We start from the raw sequence: 27,180 nt of genomic DNA, 5'->3' as shown, positions 1-27,180 counted from the left end.
TAGATTTTGGTTTCTCAGAAAATCTGGAACATCTGGCAATACCCTAGACCACTTTTCCACATGACAACATTTTGTGGGGCTGAGTGGCAGTTGCCACCTTTAGACAGAATTCATACTCTTCAGTTGAACATAGATGCTATATTATCTGCTTTTCTCATTTTTACGTTCCTAGCCAACAGACCTCTTCTCTGGAGCTGTGCTGTACTTGACACGTGGCTAGTCCAAATGAGACATGCTGTAAGTGTGAAATTCACACTGGATTTCAAAGATTTGGCATGAAATAGCATGGCAAAATATTTCATTAATAATTTTTGTATTGATTGTGTTTTTAAATGGTAATATTTTGGTTAAATAAATTACTAAAATAAATTTAACTTGTTTCTTTTTACCTTTTTTAAAATGTGGTTACTAGACAATTTAAGATTACATGTGTGCCTCACATTAGATTTCTGTTGGACAGTACTACTCTTGATGGTCATGGCCTAGTACAGGGGTTGCTAAATAATAGCGCATGAGCCAAATCTGACTGGTTTCCTGTTTTGGTATGATCCACAAGTTAAGAATGATTTTCACAGGTGAATATTTGCAATTCTTTTGATTATAGGGAACATTTAGCTTTGAACCCCAATTAAGTGAAATGTTATTCCCCCCCAAAGAATTTTATTTTTCTCATTAGTAGACTTGTAGTATAAAACATTGTACTCAATTTTTATTATTATTATTATATTTTGAATTTCCTCAAAAGTTTATGAAAATTTGGTTTTTTTCTCTTGTTATTCAAGTTCCTGTATTTTATCCTTGATGTTCCTTCTTGGTATGCAAAGCCTAAAATATTTACTATCTGTCTTTTTACAGAAAAAGTTTACTAACCATTGGTCCAATAGGAAGCTGATGCAGGCAGCTTTCCGAGGAAGTTAAGCATAGTGGAAATGCTCTGGATTCTGATAGGCAAGGGTTCCAGTTTTATCAATTGATCTACTCTCTGTGTCTTAGTTTTCTTATCTGTAAAATGGCAATAATGATTCCTTTCTGAATTGTTTTGAAGATTAGGTAAGATACTGTACAAGATGTTTTGTGGAAGAGGTGACTAGCACTTCCTCTGCCTAGAATGCTCTTCCTTGTCATACCTGAGTTGGTGACTTCTTGCCCATATTTAGCGTAGTAACATTTCTAGCTAAGAGAAGTATTTCTTGCTCTGGCCCCAAGCCTAGGTTAGCTCTCCCTGGAAATCCTGCACTTTTTTTATGCTTATCATACTTACTGCTGTTTGTCCCACATCTATCTGCTTTCTAAGATTTTAAGGTCTATGAGGGAAGTGTCTTGATAACCCCTGTTTTCTAGGACTAACACATAATAAGTATTCAATGTTTTTTTTGAGTGGTGTTGATGCAAAATGCTATACATATGACACAAAAAACTAGAAGAATTCAGAGGGAAGAGATTTGTTTTTTCCACAGAGATTTCAAAGTTTGTGTCTAGAGATTTTGGCCATGTTTTAGGACATATAATTTAAACATGCTTTATTATTCTCTTCTACAATACTTGGATTTTCTCACTCATCTTTTTTAAAGATGAGTGAGGAAATGCAAGTAAAACACTAAACACAGTGCCGGGCACATAGTAAGGCCTCAACAAATTCTCTCTTCTCTAATGGTAGATGATGATGATAAATCAGAATATTGAACATAAAAATAAGCAAAGTATCTATGTACTTGATAAAATTGAGAGATCAAAAATTTTGGAGAACAGAAGGGAATCCATTTTAGAGAAAGTAAATTAGTCATTCCAGCACCCAAATTCAAACCACTCTCATCAACAGAAGTCAACTTTATTTTTTTAATGAACAGGATTTGAAGTATAGGACAGTAAAAATTTAGAATCCAGATAAACTTCTGAAAACCAAAACTAAATTTTGTCCTGAGTTTATATATTAGTTACAGGTTTATATGCTAAATGTTTATGTGTCAAAATGTTTCTGGTCAGAATGACAACTGGCAGTTGTGGCTCCTGTCCCTTCAGAACACGAGGCTTAACAGCTGGGAAGAAAAAGCACGTAGTAGGGTCCATGTTAGCCTTTGCCAACAGGAATGGACACTAAGGCTCTAGAGAGGATGGAGCTGATTATAAAATGCAGCCTCAGGGTTCTCTCTTACAGCCTTACCTAACATTGTAATGGAGGTCACCCGTTATATTTTAAAAGGCCAGATTTGGATGATGAACATGGTTCCAGAAGATGGAGTCATTATCCTCCTTAATTTTACATATAGTACCAAACTTCAGGAATTTCTGGAATTTCTTTTGAGAATTCTATGTATTCCAGCCATAGTTTTCCAAGTCTTCAGCGTTATTCAGTTTAACCAATATTTGTCAAGTATCTACTGTGTGCTGGGCATTAAGGATATAGAGTTGAATATAGATTCAGAACCTACTTTAGAGGAGCTCAGAGTCTGGTGGATGAGATCAGTGTGCAAGAGACACCAATTCACTGCATAAGTGCTGTGATAGCACTCTGCACAGTTACTGTAGAAGCATCAAAGATGGGCTCCCATGCCGAGGACCTAGAACCAATCAAAGCAGTCTTCCTGGTCGAGTTAAACCAGAGTCAGTGTGTGTGTGTGTGTGTGTGTGTGTGTGTGTGTGTGTGTGTGTGTAAGGGAGGTGGTGGTAGTATAACCTAGAGTTATGGCCATCTATTTTTATCCTTGTAACTTTCTTAACCCACAATAAAACTCGAGGTTATAACACAATGCCTATGGTGGTAATTCTCAGTGGTGGTGGAGAAGGCTCAGAATGGGATAGGGGATGTAAAGAATGGATCTTGAGATTCTCTCACAATATCAGGGTGTAGGGGCATTGGTGAGTAGCTGTAGAAATGGGATTTTGGTGGCATAGAGTAAGGCCAAGTCAGAGTTGTGGACAAAGATGAGAAATGAGGCAAGGGAAGAGGAAGAAGCCAGATAACGAGGCCATGATAAGGAGCATGGGTTTGTATCCTGTGAGCAGTGGGGAGTCACTGAAGAGTTTTGAGTGGACAGTGACGTAGTCAGATTTTTGCCTTAGAGCCCAAAAACAGGCTAAATAAAAAATGCAGATATGTGTGGGTTTTGCCTGTTCAAGATTTTTAAAGTTTTTGATCAAGTACTGAGAAAATATCCAAACTTTAGGACTGTATTCCCGTATGGCAACAATATGATGGAGATCAGTAGCAGTTGACCCATTGGATGAAGCATCTACCGTCTTTCAGGGACCACACATTAAAGCTCATGGAAGGGTTCTGTTCCAAGTTTGATCACTCCTGAACAGTTCAGTGTGAATGCTGTTTTGTGATTATTCAGGACTGAACCAGTTGCCCTGCCCTATAATGGCAGAGTTTGTCATGATTATTATGTCTTAACCAGGACCAAATGGAACAGGAAAAGGATCAGTAACCTTAAAGATGGCCAAGGGTGCAGAGTGGAGAGTATAGGCCCATCCTAGTAGATGGAAAGATAGTAAATAACTAATCATACAAATGTATGAGCTGGTGTGCTAGAGTTATGAATAGACAGCTCTGGCAGCACAAAAAGGATGACAGATTGCCTTGGGAAAAGCAACCTGAAGAGAGGTTAGAGAAGACTTTATTAAACAGAGAAGAAAGTTTTCCCCAGACAGTCTTAGAGTTCACTTGTTATCTCAGATGAATTATTTCACTCTCAAGAGTATCCTGGTTGGACAGTAGATCACATGGTCACCCTATATAGAGCAGCAGTGTGTTGGAGACTTCTAGCCTTCCAGCAGAATCATTCTCTCTTTTTGACCTTGGCGACACTATCTCCCAGCCTGACTTGCAGTTGGAGGTGGCCCTGTGACTAAGTTCTTTTCAGTGAAATGGGAGCAAAAGTGATGTGTTCCCAGCAGCAGAAGAACTGAGGAAGTATGAAAATAAAAAGCCAATATGCTTCTTTCCCTATCCCAAACTTCTCATGTCACAAATCTAGCTTGTACTATGATTAGAGGAGAGCTTGAAATCAGGCATGACACTGAAATTTTGAACAAGGTTGGATGAAATTTTAATACCTGTATGTACTAGGTAGTTCTAGATCTGCTTAAGATGTTTTGTAAGGGACAGCTGAAGACATTGCCATGCAATAAAAAGCAAGTTGCCAAATAATATGGCGGTGATACCATTTCTGTAAACATAAAATCCATATATTTTATATGTACTTATATTTCTATTTATGTGCATAGGAAGAGGTCCAAGCTATTAAATACAAAACTGTTAACAGTACCTCTGAGTTCTCATTAACTGTACTAATCAATTGTATTAGAATGCATTAATAGAAATTTTCAGAGTGGAAAAATAACATTGGGTGTTAATTTTGATAATCCTAGAGATGAAGTGAATGTTTGGTAAGGAATTATACACAAGTACTTTAATACGTTTGATGATAGCTGTTGCCGGTCAGTGGATCTTAATCTAGGTTTTTTGGGGTTTTTTTGTACAAACCTAAAACAAATTCTCCTAAAGTCTCTAAATGTAATTTATTTTCTTATTAATGTCATCAAATGTCAATTCATATAAATAGAATTCTGATTTTTTAAAAAAATTTATTTATTTATGGCTGTGTTGGGTCTTCGTTTCTGTGCGAGGGCTTTCTCCAGTTGCGGCAAGTGGGGGCCACTCTTCATCGCGTTGCGCGGGCCTCTCATTATCGCGGCCTCTCGTTGCGGGGCACAGGCTCCAGATGCGCAGGCTCAGTAGTTGTGGCTCACGGGCCTAGTTGCTCCGTGGCATGTGGGATCTTCCCAGACTAGGGCTCGAACCCGTGTCCCCTGCATTGGCAGGCAAATTCTCAACCACTGCGCCACCAGGGAAGCCCTAGAATTCTGATTTTTTAACTCTGATCTTTCATAATCAAATGCTCTAATATGAAGGAAGAATTTGCCAATTTGTCTGTTACTATTTCCTCCATTTTTAAATCATATTTCCTGATGTATCCGAGACGTAATTAAAAACCATGGGCCCTGGAGTCAGACATGCCTGCATTTGAATCTCAGTTCTTTAAATTTCTTTACTGTGTGTTAACAGGCAAGTTACTTTACCTCTTTTAAGCATCATTTACAGGACTTCCTGAAGCGTTTTTGAGGATTAAATGCTATAGTGCATCCCCAGTGCCCAGAACAGTGTGACAGAGTCCCACCCTTATCTCTACACAGTCTGCTCTCATCTCAGTTCACTTTTAAGAAGCAGTAAATATAGTTTAATGCAGTTATTAAATAAGAATTCATAAACCTTCCATTGCCCTGCATTAATTTACACTACCCAGCCTCTCAAAAAAGTTTAACAGGCTGTTGGTAATTTGAAAGCAAAGGTGTTAATAATATTTTATGTTTTTTGTCTCTTTTTGTAAATTTCTTGTTTTCTTCTGAATTATATTTTATCTTTCAAAGATTGAAATAAAATGAGGGAAAAGATAATTATGTTGGGACAAATGTGGACAGAAGACAGGTTTTAAAAATGAGTAGTAACATATATATATTGGTGGGTAACAGGAAAAGAAGCAATATTAAAAAGAGTCTTTTTTAATTGCAAGATTCATGCATGTATATGTATTAATATTGTAGAAAATTTAGTTTATAGAGATAAACTGATGTAAATAAGAAAAAAGCTACACCATCCACAGTCTCACCAGTCTGAGTAGTTATTCTCAATATTTTAGTATATATCCTTCTCATATACTGATATATATTTAAAATTTTACTTACTTTTTTTAAAAAGTAAATTAATTTTAATTAATTTATTTTTGGCTGTGTTGGGTCTTCATTGCTGCACGTGGGCTTTCTCTAGTTGTGGCGAGCGGGGGCTACTCTTTGTTGCGATGCACGGGCTTCTCATTGTGGTGGCTTCTCTCGTTGCGGAGCACGGGCTCTAGGTGCGCGGGCTTCAATAGTTGTGGCACGCGGGCTCAGTAGTTGTGGTTTGCAGGCTTTAGAGCGTAGGCTCAGTAGTTGTGGCACATGGGCTTAGTTGCTCCACGGCATGTGGGATCTTCCCAGACCAGGGCTCGAACCCGTGTCCCCTGCATTGGCAGGCGGATTCTTAACCACTGTGCCACCAGGGAAGTTCCCTTATTTACTTTATGAGACAATTTTTTCAGGTAGTATATTGTTGCCATTTCCCATTATTAAATATTCTATAGCATTATTTTATTTTTATTTTTATTTTTATTTTATTTATGGCTGTGTTGGGTCTTCGTTTCTGCGTGAGGGCTTTCTCTAGTTGTGGCAAGCAGGGGCCACTCTTCATCATGGTGCGCGGGCCTCTCACTATTGCGGCCTCTCCTGCTGCGGAGCACAGGCTCCAGACGCGCAGGCTCAGTAATTGTGGCTCACAGGCCCAGCCGCTCCGCGGCATGTGGGATCCTCCCAGACCAGGGCTCGAACCCGTGTCCCCTGCATTGGCAGGCAGACCCTCAACCACTGCGCCACCAGGGAAGCCCTATAGCATTATTTTAAATGGATGATGATATTCTAGTCAAAAGCTTTATTTTACTAATCTTCTTAATTTTGAAATTTATGTATGCAGTTTTTTTTACTGTTGCAAAACAATGTTTTGTCATCATTTTAGTCAGTTTTCTGGTGCATATCCATAATTATTTCCTATTGAAAAATTCCTAGAAGTGGAATGTCCAGATAAAAGGTTGTGCACATTTTAAAGGTTTGATATACATTGCCAAAGTTTCCTCTAATGAGCTGTAACATTTATGCTTTCATTAGCAATACGTGAAAACACCAGTTTCCCTGTATTCAGTATACCTTGAATTCACTAATCCTGATCAGTAGAAAAAATTTTTTGACCGGTCAGTAAGTTAAACACATCATCTCATTGTTTTAGTTTGAATTATTTTATTAGTAGTAATATTGAACTTTATATGTGTGTTTTCTTTGACAATTGTATTTTTTTAATGAATTGAGTGTTCATTTCCTTTGCTCCTATTTTCCTTGGTGTTTATCTTTTTCTTAATTATTTTTTTAGTCTACTTAGAAGTGTTCTTTACATATTAAGGATATTAACCTATTGTCATGTTGCAAATATTTTCTCAGTATATTGTTGCTTTTCGATTTTATTAAAGCTCCTTTTTGAGATACAGAAGTTTAAGACTTTCATTTATTTAAATCTATCCATGTAAGACTTAGAGAGACATTTTCTTTTCAGACTCTACAAATACAACTATATTATCTTCCAGCACTTTTATAATTATATTTAAATCCTTAAGTCACTAAAAGTGTTTAAAGTAAAAAAATGGATCCAACATATTTTTCTAAAGTGTTAGTCAGTTGTTCATTTCAATACTACTTACAAAATCCACCCCTTTCCTTTTTGAATTGAAATTTGGACCACAACCCCTTCTCTGAACTTTCTGGGGCTAGATGTATTTTGGAACTCATAATGTTTGGGATTTTAGAAAGTAATGTAGCACATAGACCATATAGTGTATAACAACTGTAGTGGGGTCTGAAACAGTTCCCTGTACTAAAGTACTTTAATATTTTCACAGTAAAACATTCACACTAAGTGATATAAGTAATGTCTATAAATCAGTCCTTGCTAGGTTTTGCTGCCTGATAAGTTCTAAAAAAACATTCAGTTTTCAGAAATTTTTGAATTTTGTAATTGTGACTAAGAGATTTTAGACTTGTATCACATGTAACATGTCATAAAGCCCTAAGTATATAAGTTGTGTCTATTTTGGCCTGATATTTAGTTCTATCTTCTGTCATGGTACACAGTGCGATACACTGCTTTAGTGATTTTTGTTTTAAGGTACGTTTTAATACTAGTTTTACTGTTTCACCTTTTTTCCAAAAGTTTCTTGGTCATAGTTTTTAGATGTATTAGAGAATTTTTTCCTCAAGGCTCAAATTACATGGGAGAATTATAGATTAGTTTGGGGGAAGCACAGCAGACAGGGTTGAGCCGTGGTGACGATGGACAGAGTTGTGCTTCTGTGTCTGGGCACTGAGTCATGTTTGTACTCACTCTTGAATACCTCCTCAACTTTCAAGACCAACTTGAGAATCGCTGGTCTCTTGACACATATCTGAAAGTATATCTTGCTGGACACCCCGAGGTGCTCTCATGTTATCTCATATTTATCTTAAAACCTCCTAGGAGCTATGCTATAAAGAAACCCATTTATCTTGGTTTAACTTAGTGTTTAGGAAGATCATTTGACCACAAAATCCCTATATCACAATACCCAGTACATAGTTTAGGAAACAGTTGTCCAGTGAGAAATAAAAGTACTTATAATTTGAGGATTTTCATCCATCACTAATCCATCACAGGTGTTTATTGAATGTCTGCTATCTTCCTGTTATGGTTTATTTATTGGGGGATATAAAAGAATCGTAAGACATGGTACCTTACCCCAGGAGCAAACATAATGAAAACAATTAGGGAAATGCTGACTGTGGAAGTGTAATTCTCAGCGGACTGTTAGCCCTCTGAAGGTACAGAGGCACCTAATCGATATTTGTATCACTGGAACCAGCACAGTGCATTGTTGGTATCAGCACTATCATTCAGTAAATATACTAGATAAAAGAGTGAAAGAAGGGAGAGAGGAAGGGGCACCATCTATAGGATATGGCAGTATATTTTGGCTCATACATGCACACGAGGGGAAGACAAAGCCAGAGTGGGCTTCACAAATGGGACTGGGCCAAAGTTGGGTGACAAAGGATTGATGGGGACATTTCCCCCATCACTGTGGGAAATAATGATTGAAAATAGACTTATTGGAGATGTAAGGTGTATCACACCTAGCCTGAAAATAGGCTTATTGGAGATGTAAGGTGTATTACACCCAGCCAAACACATGTTCAGACACTGTTCTAGAAGGATAGAGGCCCATCTGACTTACCCTTTCTGGGCTCCAGAATCCTAACTATGGTTCTCAAGGAGTTCTCTGATTCAGATAGCTATTTTAGTGGGTGAGAAAAAATGCAGTTCATTACCCTGTGTAAAATAATGAAACATTCTAGTGCGGGAAATGGCGCAGGACTGGTCTAACAAAAATAGAGTTTTGTTAGACGTAATTAAGTAGACATAATTCAGAAGCAGCCTGCCACATAAATGCTTCTCAGATGAACTCTGAAGTTTTTTTCAAGAATCCATAAACAATAAAATGGTTTCCTTGATACCCTTATTTGATTTACTCAATTTAGTAATTACCAGCTTATCAATTTCCCCCCAAAATGTACAGTCTGATTGTGTTTTATTTCTCTCCTTTGCTTTATAAATACTGTTTTTGCCTTTATTCCTTGGCTCAGTCTATAAACAGATTCTCTCACGTGTGTGGACACAATTTGTGTGCAAAATAACTACTAAATGACTCTGAGTTATTTTCTGACACAAATATTACTTTCTTCCTGAGCTCTTGCCCACTGGATCTGGGGGGAAAATAACTGAATGTCCAATTCAGTTCAAAGCTTAGTCTGATCGGATCATTTAAATAGTTATTTTAGGTCATTATTTCTCTCAGATAGACTCTCCTGTATTCTGTTGGTTTCCTTCAGGTAGTATATGGAAGAAGAGGTTGTGTGGCTTTCAGATCCTTAAAGCACCAGGGTAAGGGGCCCCTGACCTCATACTGGCCCATTGGAATGTACATGTTGGCCCAGCAGCTGCTCGCCAGTGGAAGGATGTCCCTTGTTCACCTAGTTGCTGGATGCTCTTCTGGCCTGCAGTGTGTGAACTTACAGCTCATTCTCTTGGCCCAGGCACTTTCTCTGGTGGTGCTTCCTGGATGACCCAGCCTCAGCTTGACTTCCTGTGGTGGTAGAGATAGCCCTCCAAAGTCTGACTGAGACACCCTTTCGGCCCTGGCTCAGCTGGTTTGTGGTGCTGCTCTCACTACAGAGCAAGCTCTCCTCGCTATGTGAATAGCCTGTGATAGACTTCACTGAGACGCTTCCGTGTCACAAGACACAGAAACCAAGGGTGGTTCAGGAGAGGTAAACCTCAGGCCTCCCTCTGCCTGCCAGTATCATGTCATCTTGTCAACCTGGTTGTTTCCTAAGTTGCTGCAGGACAGTTTCCTCCCTGTGTCCATACTGAGGGGAGGGGAACAGAAGACCCCTCTGCCCAAGGATTGTTTCCACTTACCTGACACTTGTCTCCCTTCCCAAGCCACACCCTGAAAGAGGAGAACTTAAGACCTGATTCTTCTGGCTATTTTACTTTCTTGCTTCTCTCTCTGAGACTTCTTCCAATTTTTCCTCTAGGACAGAAGGAGGTAGGCTTTAATTTTGTTCCTACATTGTATCTTATTCCTGATTCCAGCAAAGGCTTAATAGCCGTCAGTCATTACTCTTAATTTACAAAGGGAAATTTATGGGCTGAGTCATCTAAATTTAGCTGTTGATATGCTAATGGAGGGTGGTAAAGGGTTTTCTTGAAAGGCAGATCCTTTCTCAAGGCAACAGTCTTATATGCAGGGGTATTGTTTTGTTGCACATTTCTGTTTTACGTGACAGAAGCAATATCATTGTGACAAATCTTAGGGATACCTGGAATAGTTTGGACAGTCTTGTACGTGGAAAGGCCAAAAAGAAAAGCATAATCTTTAAACCATTACTCTTGTTACATTACCCATTACAATACCCAAAGGACACATTATTAAGACATTCGAGTGGGATACCTTTAGTTACTAGGAATAGAGACTCATTCAGATCTTCTAAAGTAATGCGGCATTTACCGTGAGGACATATATGACATATCTGTTAGAGTTTATTAGTTGCGATTAGTGAGGTCTGTCTCAGGCTAACTTAGGCAAAAACAGAATTTAATGGGATGGCAGGTGGTAGCACATGGAATTCAAGGAAAGACCAAACAAAGGGGCTGTAGAAAGAACTGGAACAACTCCAGACATCTGGATTTAAGGGACAATCTCCTCAGAGTGCTAGTAGTGGGACAGATTCTCTCCAACTGTTTAGGTCCCTGTATGGTTCCCCTCATGACTCTGTATCTCTGAAGAGAGAGGCTGGTTGGTCTGGGGAGGCCAGGGGTCTACCTCTTGGCCAGAGTAGCACAGTGCCTCCAAAACTGCACATGATGGTGGAAGAAATGGCGTAGAGAGTCAGTCTGAGAGGGCAAGCTGAGTTGAATTTAGGGCATGTGGCATTCCTAATTGTGATAGAATGTTTAGGCAGAAAGTTTATAATCTGGCTACTAAGTCAGGACTAACTCAGCACCACTTTCCCCACAAATGTGGAAAGGTTAAAATTTGTTTATGATTACTTTTTTTAAAAAACAGGAAAGGAAGGAGGTTTTAAAAGTAGTTTGTTTCTTTAATTAAGTGTTAAATAAATTGAACGTAAGCTCTTATGGAGAATTCTCTTTTACATCCCTTTAGACAAACTATAAATATTTTAAAATATTACGTTTTAAAATGGTTATGAAGTGTTTGCCGGTTTTTAAATATTATGAAGATTCTTTTTTAAATTCTCTTTTTAAACAAACTGACCTCAAAAAGCTACAGGCTCTGGTAAAGGTAGCTTTTTTTCAAAGAATTGGCAAAGATGGGAGAGGAATCCCTGGCTTTGGAAGGCCTGGGCTGTATGAACCATCACTATTGCCCAGTGTCTCAGAACTAATTTGTGGCAGAGCCAGAATTCGCAGCTAGTTTTGAATTAAGGATTCTGCTCTTTTCCCCAAGTGTAAAAGTGGCACTCTTGAATTTTTTTTGTAGAAGGGATTTAAGTGAGATAACCCTGTTAGAAGTGGGGGCTAGGTCAGGACTTTCTTAAGGTCCAGGTCTAAGACTGGAACTGAGTTAAGTATATATAGCTTGAGAGGATGGGGCTGAGCCAAGGGAAAGCTAAGTACTGAGTCCTCCATTATGCCCTTACTATAGGACTAGCACCTTATTGGGATTGACATGTATACACTAATATGTATAAAATAGATAACTAATAAGAACCTGCTGTTTAAAAATAAAAAAAAAAGAAAGAAGAGAAATAGATTAGGTTACACTAACTGTCTAGTCCTTATTGTCATTCCTTCCATTTAGACCATTGCCAAGGCTCGCCCACTTGGATCAGCTATGTCCTTTCTCTCTGCTTATGCTTTAAGGCTCAGTTTTCTCTCCTTCCCCTCCCAAAGTCATGCCAAAGCAATCACTGATTGTGTTTAGAACAAATTTTATCATGTAATTAATTACTAATTAGTAATATTAATTAATAATATTGCTCTATAGTATCACTACTTTTCCTAGCTAGGTACCTGCCCATCGTTTTTTGACTTTCTGTCTCCAGCCACTCCATCCCCCAATAATATTTTTGCCCTTTATACTTATAGATTGTATTGTTTATACCTCCATTTGACAATTAATTATGATCTACCTTCTGCCATATATTGTTTCTCACTTTCTATTGTTTTTTATTTATTTATTGTCTCCTCAACCGTATTACACTTTGCTATTAACCTATTTGTACCTAGAAAAATGTCTAGTACAGTTGTTGCATGTGAAAGCATGTTATTTAATGCTGTGATTTTCTAAACTGGTGAGGTGATTTGGAATCAACTGGATTCAGTTCTAGGTTCCAACTCTCTCCTTGCCTATAACACCAACTTTATTTAATTAAGAGCTAAGCGTTTGTTTAACGATTTCAGAGACCACCCCTCCCCACCCCACCATGAGGACCATTTATTAAACAGACCATGTGTATTTTTCATTTGCCCAGCCTAATTATAAACCTTGAATCCTGGTCTGGTGCTTCTTCACAGTCCCTAGCTTGATTTTGAATAAATAGTAGGTCTTTAATAAACATTAAGATGAAATAAGAGCATAATATTTATATCATGAATTTTAGGTTTAGTTCAGTTCTAAAGGATATTTAAATTAAGTCAAAAATAGTTCAGATTTCTTTAACATTACAAGTGTTGAGCACATGAAATCATTTCTTAAAGAGATTCACACACACACACACACACACACTTCAAAAACCCCATCTGAGAGTTCCATGAATCACCTTTAATATTTATGGCAGGAACAGATAGCATTTATTTGACATGTTGACCTGTTTACCAATTTGATTTTGTACATTTGAACTTTTCAAACCATTGCCTATATTTTGGTTTCATCTTTCTTGACAGGTAGGGAACCAAAAATATCAGCCTGATCCAATTTAAAATGATACAGACTCATTATCGTTTAATTCCTTTACCAGTTTTTGTGCGTGTGACCACTCTTTAACAATTCCATTAATGTATTTCCACGCACAAATTATTTAGGTTGACAAAATTCAGAGTTTTTTCTGGACATCCATGATACCAAGTAGTGGCTTCCCCCGCACTCCTAGCAGCCGCCTCCTGTTCCCATACATAAATGGCAGCTAGCAATGGCTGGAAACAAAGGACTCTCTCCCAGTCTCTGAATACAGTGACATTCATTCTGAGAGAAGCAGGGGCAGCTTTTTGAAAGCCGACTTCTTCAGCTCGACAATAACACACAATGAGTTATTGACTTGTTTATGTACGGAGCTCTTTTCAGTAACTAACTCTGACTCCCACAGTCTGGACAAATGATTGATTTCGTGGTTAGAAAAAGAGAAGGCTCTCGCGCTAAACTCTGTAGTGCAAACTACTTCTTCCCCATTTGTTCCCTAACTGAATAGGACCTTATTAAAATGCACTTTCCAAAAAAATACCTGCAGCTGGTCTTTATAACCATGTTTTGTATATATAAATAAGTAATTTGTCCCAGTCTTTTGTATATTAACAGACCATTGGGAAACTTGTCAATATATATGAAGGCTGATTGTCCTGTTGTTTATGCTAAACTGTATTGCCTGTATTGATCTGCATGTAAAATATGGATCAAATAATTTATTAATAGATCAATATTTACTGGTCAAAAAGATTTTTGATAGAAAGATAGATTCAGTTTTCTTCTTGGGTTATGTTGCTTTATTAAGAACATTATACACAACACATATCATATGCTTCACATTTAAATCTTTAGCTGTTCTTCTGGAGAATACAGAAAAAATTGCATGCAGAACTACAGTTCAGAGCACTGACAGTTTGGTTAGACTAATAAGACTCTTCCCTCTTTGGCTGTTACCTATCTGGAATGTCAATATAAATTAGATAGAACATACCAGTGTTTGATTACTGTAGCTTTTCTAAAAATATTAATAACTGGACTCTAGAGTTTACTTTAGAGTTATTTTCTCCTATAAAATAGATTTTATTTTATCTTAATATCATGTTAAAATTTTTACACAATTAGTCTTTATTATTTTCATAAATATGCCTTAAAATATTTTTGGGGGGAGTTAAAAAAACAGGACAGAAAAGCCATATAATGTTAATGATACCATAAAATGAGATTACTGCTGTTCTGTCTGTATTTCTCCAGCAGGAGGTTTTGAGCCTGTTTTCCTCTCTAGGATGTCCATAGTAGAGCTTTCCTGAGCCAGCAAATGTTTGAAGAATTCCTCAAAATTAAGAGTACTTTTCTATTATAGTCACAGTGGGCCATATGTTTTGTATAAAACTATATATACATTACTAATCTATGACCCTTTAGTGCTTTAGAGAAAGTAATAATGACTGCTATGTTAGCATTAATAGTTTTATGTAAAATATAGTCTAAATGGTAACCACTAGAAATCATTTCATTGGAATCTGTTGTTTCAGGTATACTTATGTGGATTTCTTTTCTTAATTCCTAACAAATTGTTTGAGGTGAATTTACTCCTTTTTAATCTTGTTTCTCTAACCAGACCATTGTCTTGAATCACTTTGTTCACTTTTCTTTGACAGAGCCATTGTGTTCCTTGTTTCTTCCATATCTGCTACTGTCTTTGACTAGTCTCTTGTCTGTTTTTTTCTGGTTACCATTAATATTGAATGAGCCAACTTTAACCTAATTTAGGATAGCCAGTGTTTGTTACTTACATATTTTTAAAATCTTAGCAGCAAGCTCTGGTGAAAATGGTGAATTAAACCTTCCTTATTTAGCTTGGTAAGTTTTGATGTGTATCACAAATATTTGGGGGTGTTTTCTCACATTTACAAAGGGCATGATGTAGTTAGAAAAAAGCGACTTGATCTTCCACTCCCCTGTTTGGTAGAGATTTGGCTTTTCATAGTTATATACGAATTTTAGCCATCTTTCTGTTTTTTTATTGAGGTATATTGAGAAATATCACTGCAATGTCTAGTTAACATTCCTCACTATACATAGTTACAGATTTTTTTCCTTGTGATGAGAACTTTTAAGAGCTACTCTCTTAGCAACTTTCATATATGCAATACACTATTATTAACTATAGTCACTATGCTGTACATTACATCCCCATGACTTACTTATTTTATAACTGAAAGTTTGTACCTTTTGACTTCCTTCATCCATTTTGCCCACCTTTCAACCCCCATTCCACCTCTGGCAACCACCAGTGTTCTCTGTATCTATGAGCTTTTTTTCTTTTTTAAGATTCCATATGTAAGTGAGATCATATGCTATTTATCTTTCTCCATCTGACTTTTTTCACTTAGGATAATGCCCTCAAGGTTCATCCTTCCTGTTTGTTTTGATTTTTAATTTGAAGTGTCTACCTCTTTATACATGAAAATTAGCCTCAGAAATTTCAAGCCCATTGACAAAAAATTATTTCATATATTTTAAGTAAGAACAGCAAATCAAAAGCATCTAGTTTTGTCTTAATGAAGAAACAGGATGTTCTCCTCCAAAGTGACAGGAGAGAAGAATCTTACTGTATTATTGTGTCTGGAATTTGAGGGAGAGATGCTGTTTGCACTGCATATTATTAATATCTCAAAGTGAAAATGCATTCTCTTAATTTGACTTTTTACTTTCAATAATTTCCTCTAAATGATTATATTAAGATATCTCTCTTTTTGAATGTCTGGGCTGTTTTCAGAAAAGGCCCCATGTATGTATCCTTATGTTTTGTTGACAATTTATTTCTCAGTGTCTTACTGGGTTCTCTATTTGGTACTATGCATATGATGCTTTTCAGTAATGTTGATATGTTTTTCCCTCAGCTTATGTAGATTAGGATAGTGCTAGAAGTTGAGTGTTAGAATGAGGTGATTTTTCCAACTGTAGTGGTTTTAGAGGTAAAGAATTCCTACCTTTTAAGGAGTTATTTGGAAGCAGTTCTACATTTCATGGTCCTGGGAGACCACATTGAATCGGACCTACTGCAGTGGCACCGAAGAGTTTTATAGCTCTGTTTTTGTTTTGTTTTGCTTCCCTTCAGAAAAGATCTGCTCTGAATGTTTTTGCATTTGGAAATTAACTTTGTGAAGAAAAGATGACCTTGGTGAATATTCCCCAGTCACTCTCCTTCACATATCCTCCTGAAATGAGACTCCCCTGATAAAGAAATAATCATAGAGACTTGAAACAAGTATGTTGTGCCATAGTTTACACATAGGCTTCCTTGTGTGGGAGTTTGATATTTGACTTTTTATAATATTACGTTTTCTGTATTACTTTAGCACAGGAAAAAATATTCCTTGGGGAGATTGATTCTAAGAATAGCTTCACATGATGATTTTTCCCATTTTTTATTGACATATAATTAACATATGGCCCTGTGTAAGTTTAAGGTGAATAGCATAATGACTTGACTTTTATGTATTGTGAAATGATTACCACAGTAAGCTTAGTTAACATCTACCATTTCATATGGTTAAAAAAATGTTTTTTTTTGTTGTGAACTCTTAGGATCTACTGTCTTAACAAACTTTCAAATATACCATATAGCATTGTAACTGTAGTCATCATGTATATCACATGTTGGTTTTGTTTTTTAAAAAAACTTGTTTTCAGTGGTTCTCAGTCTAGGACAGGCAAACATCTGCAAACATTTCCTGCTGTCCAAATTCAGTCTGCCTCTTGTTTGTTTTTTAAGTTCTGTTGGAACATAGCCACGCTCACTTGTTTATGTATTTTCTATTTCATGCTACGGGGGCAGAGTTGAGTAATTGCAAAAGAGACTTGTCTGTCCCCCTTTACCCCAAGCCTAAATATTTACTATCTAGCTCTCATAGAAATGTTTGTCAACTCCTTATCTAAGTTGATCATCAGGATCACCTAAGGATTCCTTAGACTTTTCTCCTCTACCAAAACAGAATCTCTGATAAACTGAGCTGTGTCACATATGAGTAGATGAAGACTTCACAGGTTTGATACTATTCTTATAGTATATAAGAATAGGTAGATTGAGGAGGTTATATTGTTGACCCCCACTCCCATTCTATCCCAAGTATAGCAGTGGGTCTTCAGGCAGGGTATAGATTAAAGATTCATGTTAACTCAAACATAATTTGCCAGGCATACAGTTGAGAAAGCCTATTTAAAATAACAACAGCATTAACAAAAGAAACAAAACAAAAAACATGGTCATTATTCATTCTTAATCTTCAATAAGGAGATACTACATGGCACGTCCATTGCTTAAGAATTGTTAAATATTTCAATTCAGAAGGTTCTGTATCAGGCTGTTATTTTCTTTCTTCCTATTAATACCAATCAGCTGAGTGAATATTACTGTGTGAGTTTAGCTTTTTCCTTTTTTTGAAAATAGCATTTTGTTTTGGTGGGGATTGTTTATAAAGAAATAGAGAATGAGCCACATTCACCTTTTTACAACATGGGTTTACAGCAGTAGTAGAAGACCTCTATCTGGCTCTGTTCATGGAGCAGGTTGGAAGTAACCGTTCAGGTATTTAAGATAAAACTTACTCTTTGTCGTGAAATATTGTAAATCATTTTGAACCATTTGAGAGTGAATTGACATTTGCTTTTGGTTTATTTCCTTGAATTCTTATCCTGACATAACAGCAGCGAATTTATTCCCTACTGGCAATGAAAGATTTTAATAGGAATATCAGCCTAATTTTAAAAAATTTTGCTATGTTAATTTTGACAAAATGTTTTTAAAAGGTACTCATCAGTGTCAAATGTCTGCAATTAAGGACCCCTTCCCAAATCATATTTTAGTAAGCTTAAAAACAATAAAAGTGGAAGTGAAAAATACAGTGTTAAGTGTTTTAAATATAAAAACATTTTGACTTATTTAATCTAAATGGAATTCATTTTCACATACGTATGGACCAAGTTAATTTGAAATCACCTTCCATGATTATGCTAAATTAGTTGTTTGAATAAACATTGCTATTAGGTGTCAATAGGTACCGAATTTCATGTCATTTACTTATTTATTTATTTTTCTAGTTGAACCTGGCTGTGGATGAACAGAAAGGGAAAATTACCGAAAAAGTCATTCTTTCAATGACAGCAAAGGAACACCATAAGGCACAAGAAGAAGTAAGAAACTTACTTTTTAAATTGTATTGTAAAACTACAATAAATACTAATTTTAAAATTAAGGCAGATTTTACTTTGATTTGGTAGTGAACCAACTTTGGTTTTCTGATAACAACATAATGAAAAAAACTGGTCAAAACTGGAAATCATTGTATTGATATAGGCACCTTGAAAAATAGTTATATGCTTGAAAGAATAAATCATATTATAATTTTCTGAAAACTACTTATGAATACTTTCTCATAAATCTCCTAAATTAGGAAATTATTACATGCAGCTGGAGTCTAGAAATTATGGACTATGCTAACATAGGAAAAACATTAAAATTTTCTTGAACTTTGAACAAATAATAAAATCTTATTTTTATTTTCTGACTTTCTAGGAATAGAACTATCTTTCTGAATTTTAGAGATGCTAGCAATGTTATCTCTTATCAAGGAAAAACTGTAGTTTATAAATGTCAAGCCTAAGTGAGCTAATCATAAGATTCTGTAGGCAATATTGTAAAGAAGAACTATTGAAGCAAGACTTCTTCTCTCCAAAGCTCATGCTGTGAAGTTGACAGCATATTCCATAAATGAAATAATAATACAAAATTGGTGTTAGACAAAAGGGGAAAATGATTTTCATGTAGTTTCCTGGAATGCAAAAGCATTTAATCTTTCTGAGGAAAGATCATGAATTTGCTGATTTCCATGTACTACTGTCAGTAAATAAAATCTATAAGCAACTTTAAAGAATAAGATAGCATGAATATTTAAAAATTAAACTTTCATGTAATTCTCTTTTGACATTTTGGCAAAGAAATCTATCCAAGCTTTAGGATTTTAATATTTTCTTATCATGGTAATTGCATCTCCTTTGCTAACTATGTATTTTACAATAGATGAACAAGTACAATGCATCAGATTTTCCTGAGTGAATTCAATTCTTTAAGTTGGAGACTACCTTAATATTTGGGGCTTATATATGTGCAGTATTAAAGATTATATTATAAACATTGATTGGTAATCTCAGTAGGAAATATTTCATAAGAAAAATTCAACTTGAATTTTTCTAAGATATAACAAATAATAATTGTATACTTTTAAATTATAGTTCTGACTCATTCCACTTAATATTAACAAGTTAAAAACTGGGTTGTTAGTTCTAGATTTAAAAAATATTGTCCTCTATCCAACTGAAAAATGTTGTTTATCACAGTTTATTACATTTTCACAGTAAGTTTAAAATGAATCTATCATATATCTTGATATCATCAACTTTAGGAAATGCAAATAAAAATCTCTAGTTGAATGAGTATAATTAAAATTGTATCTATAATAACAAATTATTATTAGAGAATAAACAGAAATAATCTAAAAGAATGAACAGATTAACTATTTTCTGATTATTTTAAATAGTGTAATTATTTTGCTTGTTGATATTCTATGCAAAACTATAATTTCAATGGAACTGGAAACTTGAAGTGGCCCAGGAAAATGATCATTATGCTAAAAATATCATTTTTAATGCCACCTTGTTACCAAAGCTGGAAAAGAAAATTATTTTTTCTGGAAAATCCAACAGTATTAATGCTTATTTGGTACTTCTTTATTATCATCTTAATGTTTATTTAGTACCTATATACATCACTTTTTCTCCTGCAAAGGGCCTTATTTGGTCACATATTTGCTTGATCAGCTATGACTCCAAATGCCTTTTGTTTGCTTCAAAAGTCAAACACACAGTGAAGGGAGTATTTATTGTGTGTGTGGGTGTGAATGCGTGTGTGTAAGAACCTCTAAATATATTCCATACACTATGAGAAGAATTCTTATATCATTAATTTGAAAGTGATTTATTAATTTTGATGTGTAAGTCAGTGACATCAAGTTTTGTGCCTAATTCATATACAGAGATGTGAAATCATGATGGTAAAGAGAAATGAAAAATGTGGGGATGGGGAGATTACTCCAACATTTAATTTTGCCCACAGTTTTTTTACAAAATACTATATTTCTAGACGTATTTCAAAACCTTAAGTAAACATCATGAAATCTGAGATTTAGATTTAGGTATCTGCTGTCTGTATTTTTATCTTAAAATCTTATTTTATTTCACGTAATTTTTCCACATGAAAACTGGGAATAATAATAACATATGCATCATGAGACTACTTCTGTGTGATGGTATATGTTGAACTGTATCAAGCTTTTTAGAAGTGGTCTACTGGAAATCAGTGTGTAATTTTTTTGTCAGTTTAAAAGTGTGTTATTCCAGATTCTCTGAAAAGTTGACACCAGGATGGAATTTTTTTAAATGTGTATAGATTTTAATAGAAGAAATGCCATGAGAGAAAATGGGGAGAGCTCTAGGTAAGGCTGGGAGACCTGTCAGACTGAAATGCAGGCTTGAACATGAGTGAAGGAGAGAGGAAGGGAAGACTGGGTGGAAGTATCCTAGACTGTTGTGCAGTCTAAGGAGGGTTTGACAAAGCTGCTGACGTATCCTTGAGTCAAAGTTGTCCGTCAGAGGGGTTTTGTGACTCCCTGGGTTGGACCTGCTTTAGTATCCTTGGCCATTGGTGCCAACCTGGTGATGGGTGTAAGAGCATAATAGCTTGGACCCTTGGTCAATTATGCTCCGGTAGCCAGAAGTCTGTGAAGTGCATTCTTATTGCTTCCTCCAAAAGTATACTTGACATCATCCTTATTGCCATCATCATACCCCTCTTGCCAGATGAGTTATAAAGATATTTTTAAATGTCTTTATTTTCAATCACCCCTTCCCCCATGAGTTGTTGGGGATGTTGGACTCAAATAGGCCTAAAGGCAGCACATAAGTGACCCCTGGCTGGAAGCAATATAGATCTCCTTCCAAAATAATTTCCATCTCAGAAGGGGTCTGGGAATCTATTAAACAGTTGGGAGTAGTGGAAGTGATTGGAAAACGAGACGGAACACACTTCAGTTTCCCTTGTGGTTACACTGCAGCTCATCCTTAATTTTAAGATTAAGAGATACTTAATTTTGCTCACAGATTCCTATGTCTTTTCTAGCCTTCGTTCGTCAAGTCTGGTTATGTTCACTTCTTAACCTGAAAAACATTGTACCCTTGGGCCTGAACCAAGTAAGGGACTTTAGGGAGTTTAAAATACCCATTTTTATCTCCCTGTCCCCTTTCTGGTTCTTCTTAACTGTGCTGTAAATTAGAAAGTGTCTTGGTCTTAAGTTTAAGCACTGACCCGGCTTTGAGGCTATCCCAGATGCTGCATGCCAAGATGATGTTCCTAGCATGGAGGCTGCCGCCCTTTGTGCTGATTTCAAGTGACAATTCAGTATAAAGTGCTCTGGAGTCTCCTCACTAACATATATGGACTCCAGGCCACATAGCATTCAGGCCAACAGCTGAACTCATCACTAGAAAAACCAGGAGCTCCTCAAAGAGTCATTCATAATAGTTACAGTACAGTATTCACAATGTATGGTTCAGAGTGTACAACTTTGATAGGTATACATTTTAGAATGATTAGAAACAGAATAATATTTTGTGTTTACTCTAAATCATCTTGAGAATTCAACTAAATTCAGGGGTTGCATGAATGACCAAAATGCCCTACATCTTATGCAAAAGCCTATGTATATGTTTATAGACAGGTGTGCATTTGCATTCTTTCAGAAGTTTGGTTTTTTTCCTCATCAGAATACTCTTTTTTTTTTTTTTTTGCTACCTTCTGCTCATTTGTCACTCTCCCAAATTCTGTACAAGTGTCACTTCCGTGCTGCATTTCTACAGAGAATGAAGAGTAGAATGTGTAGGCTTTCTACTGCACAATGAGATGGTGCATTTTTTCAACATATGCATACGTAAGCCTTCTTTTGTGAATGGGACTGATAGGGTCAGATAATGTTTAAAGGGAAAGGCTTTATGTCTCTCAGGCCTCTATGTTTCCACATGGATGCTCCCACACACACATAGATTGAATTATGAACAGACCCATTAATGCTGGGATCACAAAAGGTCAAGTTTTGTCTTCTTTTGCCCCCATTCACATTGCCTTTGTAGAGAGGAAAAAAAAAAGGATTTGCAGGAAAAAAAGATTCATGATGAAGAATTTTAAAGAACATTTTCCCCCCTTTTAGCAACATCTGTGATTTGAAAAAAAAAATCGTATCATGTAAAATAATTCAGGAGTATTGTTTTACCTATCCGATTTTGGTATATGAGTTATTTCATGCATAGCGTTATCTTTCAGGGTAACACGTAAAATGTAGCACTTTGAGAATAAAAGACCTTATGAATTTTTAAAGTAACAAAGTTTGAGGAAAATTGGATGGAAACTTTATCAAAATGTCAGTGGCAGGATTCTTGATATATTTTCTCCTATGTTTAAGATATAAGTTAATCTTTACTAGGGCATCTTATTTGATAGTTTTAAGTTATTAAAAATACAGGCCATGATTGCTATAATTATGCTTCACATACATTAACAGATAATCATGGGGCCAAGGAAGATGGCAAAAATGATAGAGAAATTTTTTGAAGCAACGAAGAATTTATGGGAAATGAAACTTTTAAGGTTTTAACCAATAGCCCTTTAGAGTGCAAATGACATCATCAATTGTATGGTTGATTTCTGATGTCACATGAAATCCCCTATCAGTGAAAGGCTATGGATTGTGACAGTAAAACAAGTCATATAAAGATGCTCTCAAATCAAAGCCTGAAATTTGTCCTTTTTTTTTTTTTGGTGGCTTGCTGTAGCACTAGGTACAGTACATAAAATTAAAGACAGCAATATTATTGACTAACAAAATATGTTGTATGATACTTAGTATATTTTAAAGACTACATAAAATTATATCTTCTTGAATCAAATGATGCTGGGTATAGGTTCAGAGAGGATCGGTGCTTTCCGGAAGTAGACTCTTTCTATTTAAGGCCTTTGGATATTAGATTTTAATTTTGTCACATACCTATAAGAGCAGGTTACTTGGTCTGCTTTGGTCTCTAGCTTTGGTATGTAGAATATACTATTATCCATCATCTTTAGGATAATACTGCTAAAAGGTAGTATGTAAAGATAAGGATGAAAAACATTGACTAATATTGAATCATCCATCATTGCCATATTTTAAGCTTTATGACTTTCTTATAGGGTTAACTGTACTGTGGAAAGCATAGAAATTTGTTCTAGAAAGTAAGAAAAGGTCTTGAATCTTGAATAGCAAGATGAGGAATGCAGTGGGGTTGGGGGGGAGCTACTTGAAGGTTCATTATACTATTGGAGGTAGATTAACTAGGTGGAGATGGCAGGATGGATTACAGGGGGAGAGACTAGGGACAGGGAGGCCATTCAGTAGGTATATTGGTAATACCAGTAGCGGGAGGGGATGAGATGAAGGCTTGGCCAGAGTATTACTTATAAGAAAAGAAAGGAAGGAGAGGAAATATATGTGTTTAGAAGAACGGTTGATAAACTGCAGCCCTGGGGCCAAATCTAGCCCATTGCTTGTTTTTCTAAATAAAGTTTTATTGGAACACAGCCTTGTCCATTTGTTTACATATTGTCTGCAGCTGCTTACAAGTACAACTGCAGGGTCGAGTGGTTTTGATGGAGACATTATAACTCACAAAACTGAAAATATTATCTGGCTCTTATGAGAAGAAGTTTGCCAATTCTTTATTTAGAAAAAAGCATTGTTTAAAGAAAGTAGATGATTGATCACATAGGGACAAATAAGAAAGATATGGGACACCAAAGAAAAATAGGAATCATTTAAATTAGCTTTATATGCATATAATGCTTCTAAAGTTCTTGGGAAAAGTTAAATATAGTTGAAGTAATATATATATATATATATATATATATATATATATATATACACACACATAATATTATTATTATATATATATATTTCAAATTAACTAGGTAAAGTAGAAAAGTAAATATTCAAGTCATATGGATAATAGTACAAACTTGCTTTCATTGACTTCCCTGAAATCCTCTGTGGAAGGGATAGAAATCATAGATTTAACATCAGAGTTGGTAGGGGCAAATACCATATTTTCAGCTGAGAGAGATAGAAAGACATTGAGCTGTCATTATTACATGGGAGACTCTTGGAGAAGGAGTTTGCATTTTATCTGTGGACACTGAAGTGAGGTTGAGAATCTATGTAGCAAATAGTTTCAAATTTTTATCTTCTTCATGTGAAATAGGGGTAGGAATAGGAAAGACAGGCCAAGAAAAACAATTAAAACTTGATTTGCAGAAAACTACTCTATTTAAAAATGAAAACACTGTAATAATATACCATGTACATGCGACATTATAGGTTAGCCATTGTGCTGTCCATTCTTTAATCTAATTTAATTCTTAACATGGTAAGGTCAGTATTATTCTTCATTTATGAATGAGGTTTTTTTTATTACCTGTTCAAAGTCTCTCAGTCAGTAAATGAAAGAGCCAGCATTTTAACCCAAGATTTCAAAAATCCATGCCCTGTTCACAGTCATTCATAATTCTAGATGGGTCTAATTTGATCACTTTAAAGATCATGGATAAAGAGAATTTCTGCTTTTCATCTCTTTTGGCCACTACCATATATCGACCAGTATTTATGTAAGAATCCAATCTATTAGAGAGAATATAAGTTTATATAACACAGTGAAGGGCCAAAGAATTGTAATGATTTTTAATTTGTAAACTATAAGGATTAAAATATTAACTTACTATTTTTGAGTCTTCAGTATGTCTTACTAATAACCCGTAAGTCAAGTTCATATGTCTCTTAAATATTCTGATTAGAAATCCAGAAATTTAAATATAAAGGGTACATGTTTCTAAGCCTTTGCTGTTTCTGGAAAAATTCTATGCATTATTCAGAAATTTGTATACATTCAAAATATTGTCTAGAATAGAGCATTGTCTTTGAAATATGGATATTTTGAAAAATTGTATTTATGAAATTTGGAAAATTATATTTTAAAGTATTTGGGAGGAAGAAAACAGACTGATTCACTTAAAAGGCCAAAAAATGTTAATGAATTTAATATACATTTAAAAAATTTTAAAAGTAACATACAGATGGTAAAATAAAATATTCTTAAAAGGAAGGTGCATGTAATAGCATTAAATATTGTCGTTGGCGCATGTATTGGATTACTTAAAGTCTTAGAGAGGTCTTATTCTGTTAAGCAGTTTAAAAGTCCTTGGCAAACTTGTCAATGTATATGGTTCTTTTTGTACCTAGAGACAATTTTTATTCAATTGTAAATAGGTACCTATTCCATATTACTGAAGTACAAAGTTAGAAATTTTCCCATAAATAAAATTTGTTGATGAAGGAATGTATATATTGTCTATTTGCTTTACTTGAACATAGATCTATACTCAAATTCTTATATTGAAGTCATCTTCCCCACATCAAACTAAGTACTCAAAAATCTAATAGGTGTGACATCAACAATTACTTCTTGCTAACAACTCTTGTAATTTAACCCCTCCAGGTGAACAGGCTGATTGATGAATTGCAGACAGCTATCAAAAGCAACAGAGGTCATCTCTCTAAACTTGGCCCCCAATTACAGGCTGAGCAGGAGCAATTCTCCTCTTATGTCTACGAACACATTAAAAGCCTTCCAGCAAACACTCTTATCCCACGAGGCCTGCAACTCAAGGTGGGTGTCATTCTGTGACTCTCAGTGGGTTCAGCCAGAGACAAAGCACTCTGCTCCATTTGAAGACCCTTGTAATAATGCCACTCAGCTTGGATTTCTTTTTGTGTTGTCTTCCTCAAACTGGAGTTTGGATTACAAGTGCTAATATTACCATTCAGGGAATATGTTCTAAAAGAAAATATCTAGAAGTCTTTGAAATATGGGTTTATAAACTTTAGTTTTCAACCCAGAAAAGTAATTTTAATGAAGAAATTTAATCATGAACATTTACATGCTTTTCTAAGAAACATATATTTTTCACAGGAGTCACTATGTATTTCAGTTTTTAAAAAGAACTTGCTTGGAGAAATGGACAAGCTTTAATAATTGGCAGACAGTGGCAATAGGAATTAGAGGTGAAAGGCCAGGTGACTGATTGATGTTCTAACTACATTTCCAAGGAAAAGGATCTATATTGGATAAGTGTGACACATGTCTGAGTTCACTTGGTAAAATCAATACGTAAGAATATACTGGGAAAAAAAGGTGAATTGGTTATTTGTTAGGACAAGATGGCTAAATGTCCTAAACTACCCTTTGCTATTGCATCATTGGAAGAGAAAAAAAATAATTCATACTCAGCTAAAGTGGTTTAGGTACTGAAAGCTTAGGGAGTTTAAATACTTTTGTTTAAGTCTGTCAAATTAAGATTGTTCTATAATCTCATATCTCATGTTTCAAGAGACTATAATTAGTAAAATTGAATTACTCAAAGTATGGCTCTTTTCCATCTAAAGAACCATAACTACAGTTCTTCATTTCCTTTTGATTATGTTCATATTTGAATGTGATAACATTCGAAGTAATTGTATTTTGATCAGCCTTTATCTCTACAGTTCCCCTTAATATTCAGTCTTATTCTGCAAATAACATTATAAACATTATATTTTCTGTCTATAACTTATTTCTTTAATGGCATTCCTTGTTTACATTTTGAACGAGAATGTTACCATGTAAAAATTGACCTTTGGGGAAGTGTAATTCCAAAGTAAACACGATAATATATTTCTCATAGTCTATGCTAGTCAGCTAAAGGCTTAGGAAGTGATGTCCAAGACATCAAGGTCAAGTGTTCCTGTAGTCCAGTAGCATTGTTCTTTTCCAGATTTCTGACTTGGTTACA

At 35.5% G+C, this 27,180-nt stretch overlaps 1 protein-coding gene across 14 annotated transcripts in view; it reads left to right on the top strand.

The window, feature by feature from the left end:
* DCDC1 (doublecortin domain containing 1) overlaps window positions 1-27,180 on the top strand; it is a 471,016-nt gene that overhangs the window by 199,621 nt on the left and 244,215 nt on the right. For all 14 annotated transcript variants that reach the window (XR_014267934.1, XR_014267935.1, XM_082476590.1 and 11 more), the window contains exons 9-10: window positions 18,261-18,353; window positions 25,848-26,018. Coding sequence is in view for 12 of the 14 variants with exons in the window: in XM_082476590.1 (XP_082332716.1) it covers window positions 18,261-18,353; window positions 25,848-26,018 (264 nt within the window). In the remaining 2 variants the exon portion in view is untranslated. The remainder of the gene's footprint in view (window positions 1-18,260; window positions 18,354-25,847; window positions 26,019-27,180) is intronic.

The sequence above is a fragment of the Balaenoptera physalus genome (assembly GCF_965194825.1).
Source record: "Balaenoptera physalus genome assembly, chromosome: 10".
NCBI classification, from domain to species: Eukaryota; Metazoa; Chordata; class Mammalia; order Artiodactyla; family Balaenopteridae; genus Balaenoptera; species Balaenoptera physalus.
This window is presented reverse-complemented; position numbering and strand designations above follow the sequence as displayed.